The sequence below is a fragment of the Cyprinodon variegatus genome, unplaced genomic scaffold (assembly GCF_000732505.1).
Source record: "Cyprinodon variegatus isolate N-32 unplaced genomic scaffold, C_variegatus-1.0 Scaffold506, whole genome shotgun sequence".
Classification (NCBI taxonomy): domain Eukaryota; kingdom Metazoa; phylum Chordata; class Actinopteri; order Cyprinodontiformes; family Cyprinodontidae; genus Cyprinodon; species Cyprinodon variegatus.
Window position 1 is genome coordinate 450,386 of NW_015150959.1, and position 1,813 is coordinate 452,198.

The 1,813-nt window shown below is 41.9% G+C and overlaps 1 protein-coding gene across 1 annotated transcript in view; it reads left to right on the forward strand.

Moving 5' to 3' along the window:
* The window catches only part of cenpe (centromere protein E), a 42,029-nt gene extending 40,216 nt beyond the window's left edge, over positions 1–1,813 (forward strand). The window contains exon 45 of the mRNA XM_015390619.1: positions 1,041–1,813. Within this exon, the coding sequence (XP_015246105.1) occupies positions 1,041–1,108 (68 nt within the window). The 3' untranslated portion in view covers positions 1,109–1,813. The remainder of the gene's footprint in view (positions 1–1,040) is intronic.

Here is a 1,813-nt window from a genome sequence, read left to right on the forward strand (position 1 = left end):
TTTCTAACTTCCAGCTACTGTATAATGGCGTATTGGCAGCGTTTTGGTATAAAGGGGGTTCACAGGAGGAAACCGTCAGTTCTCCTCCAGACTTCATCCCCATCATAGGGAGAGCCAGAAGGGGAGGGTGATGGATCCTCCCTGCGTTCACGCCCACCACCAACAACATCTTTATTTCTTTTTTTGGCGGCCGGTAAACAGCAGCTAGGTTAATATCGGGATCAAATACATTTTTTTTTTTCTCCGGGCGCATCGCTGCCCCTCTCAAGACACTGGCTTGTGCATCATTTCATGGTCATTATGCTTCCGTTCGTTATGCAGAAGTTAGGCCGTCGTTGGACAGAAGTTCTGGACTCATTATAAATACTCTATCTATACGCCAAAAATAGAAATAGAAAAGATCCATAGAAAGTTCAGCATATGGCAGCGTTTTAGGAGATTCTGGGATGTCAGACAGATGCTGGATAAATCAGCACGGTGTGAAAGGAACCTTAGTGGGAACCAGTCAAGGACCCATCATGAAACCAGGGGAACTTTTGTTCATTGAATGTTTGGACTTCCATGGCTTTCTGTTTGCTGGGATTTTCTACGAGGCAGATTAAGCTTTGATCTGCAGGAAACTGCTGACCTGACAGAATCCACCCAAGTCTTTAAAACTCATGGTAAACCAAAGTCAGTTCTGGAAATCAACACCACAGATCCTGGAAAAGCTGCATAAAGTCCTGTGTGACGTTTCCAGTCTGCTGCCTGTTGATCCACTTTGTTTTATCAACTCCAAAGAGGAACAACTCTGCAATAGCTTAGATGTAGTGAAGCTAAAGGTTTTATATGTTCTATCTAAAACCCAGGAATTTCCCCTGATTTCTTTTTAAATGAGATTGCATTATAAAATGTTGACATTCTATGTAGACTGGTCTACTGAATGAAGGTTAGAACATCTGTCTGGGATCGTTGGATGGATTTGGGGGTTTGTTGTTTTCTTGAACCTTCAGTGACGTCTACGGTTCAATCAGGTGAAAGTATTTTCTCCATCTTTGCAGATGCAGGAGCTGAAACCGATTCATGGCGCTACAAACTCAAGGAGGAAGACTACTGCGGGGTGCAGTAGTCAGTCTAAAACTACACTTCCTAATGTCTTTTAATGTTTAATTGTTAATAAAAATGCTAACTAGCAGCTTGAGTCATTTCTGAAAACCCAGCCTTAAGGAAGAATGATCCGCTGTGACTCGGCAGCCATACTTGTTCAGTTCAGTAGAAAACGTGTTCATAGTTCCACCAATTCAAGTTTTTTTTCTTTTTGCAGTTTTAAAATTTAGTCTTAAAACTAGACAACATCATTGAGTAAATCTGGCAAATGTTCTACAGAAATGATTTCTATGGTCTAGATGTTATAAATGGCTCCGTTTCTTTTCCGCTTTGTGTCTTATCCCAGCTCAGGCTGCCATTACGTTTTTACTTTTCTTAGCAATAAAGAGAACTTTTGGTGCTTCTTTACTGCTTTTGTGTTTCTGCTCCATCTTCCCAAATCTGTTCTGGATTCAAGCGGCGGCCGGTTCTGCTGTTAAAGGGAAGTTTACGTTGCTGCTCCTTCCACTTTCAGTTTGTGATTCCTGCAGAGTCATCAGCTCCATACCAGGGCCTTATCCACTGCTGCTATGTGCTCTGCAAGAAGCGACTGCAGCAAGTCGCTCACTAGATGCAGTCTGCTCACTTTATTCAGACGTTTCTTCACCAGTTTGAACGATACAACTAATTTCATGCTGAGTTTTATTACTGAGACCTGCTTTGAATTTAACAACAGCAACAGTTTGAA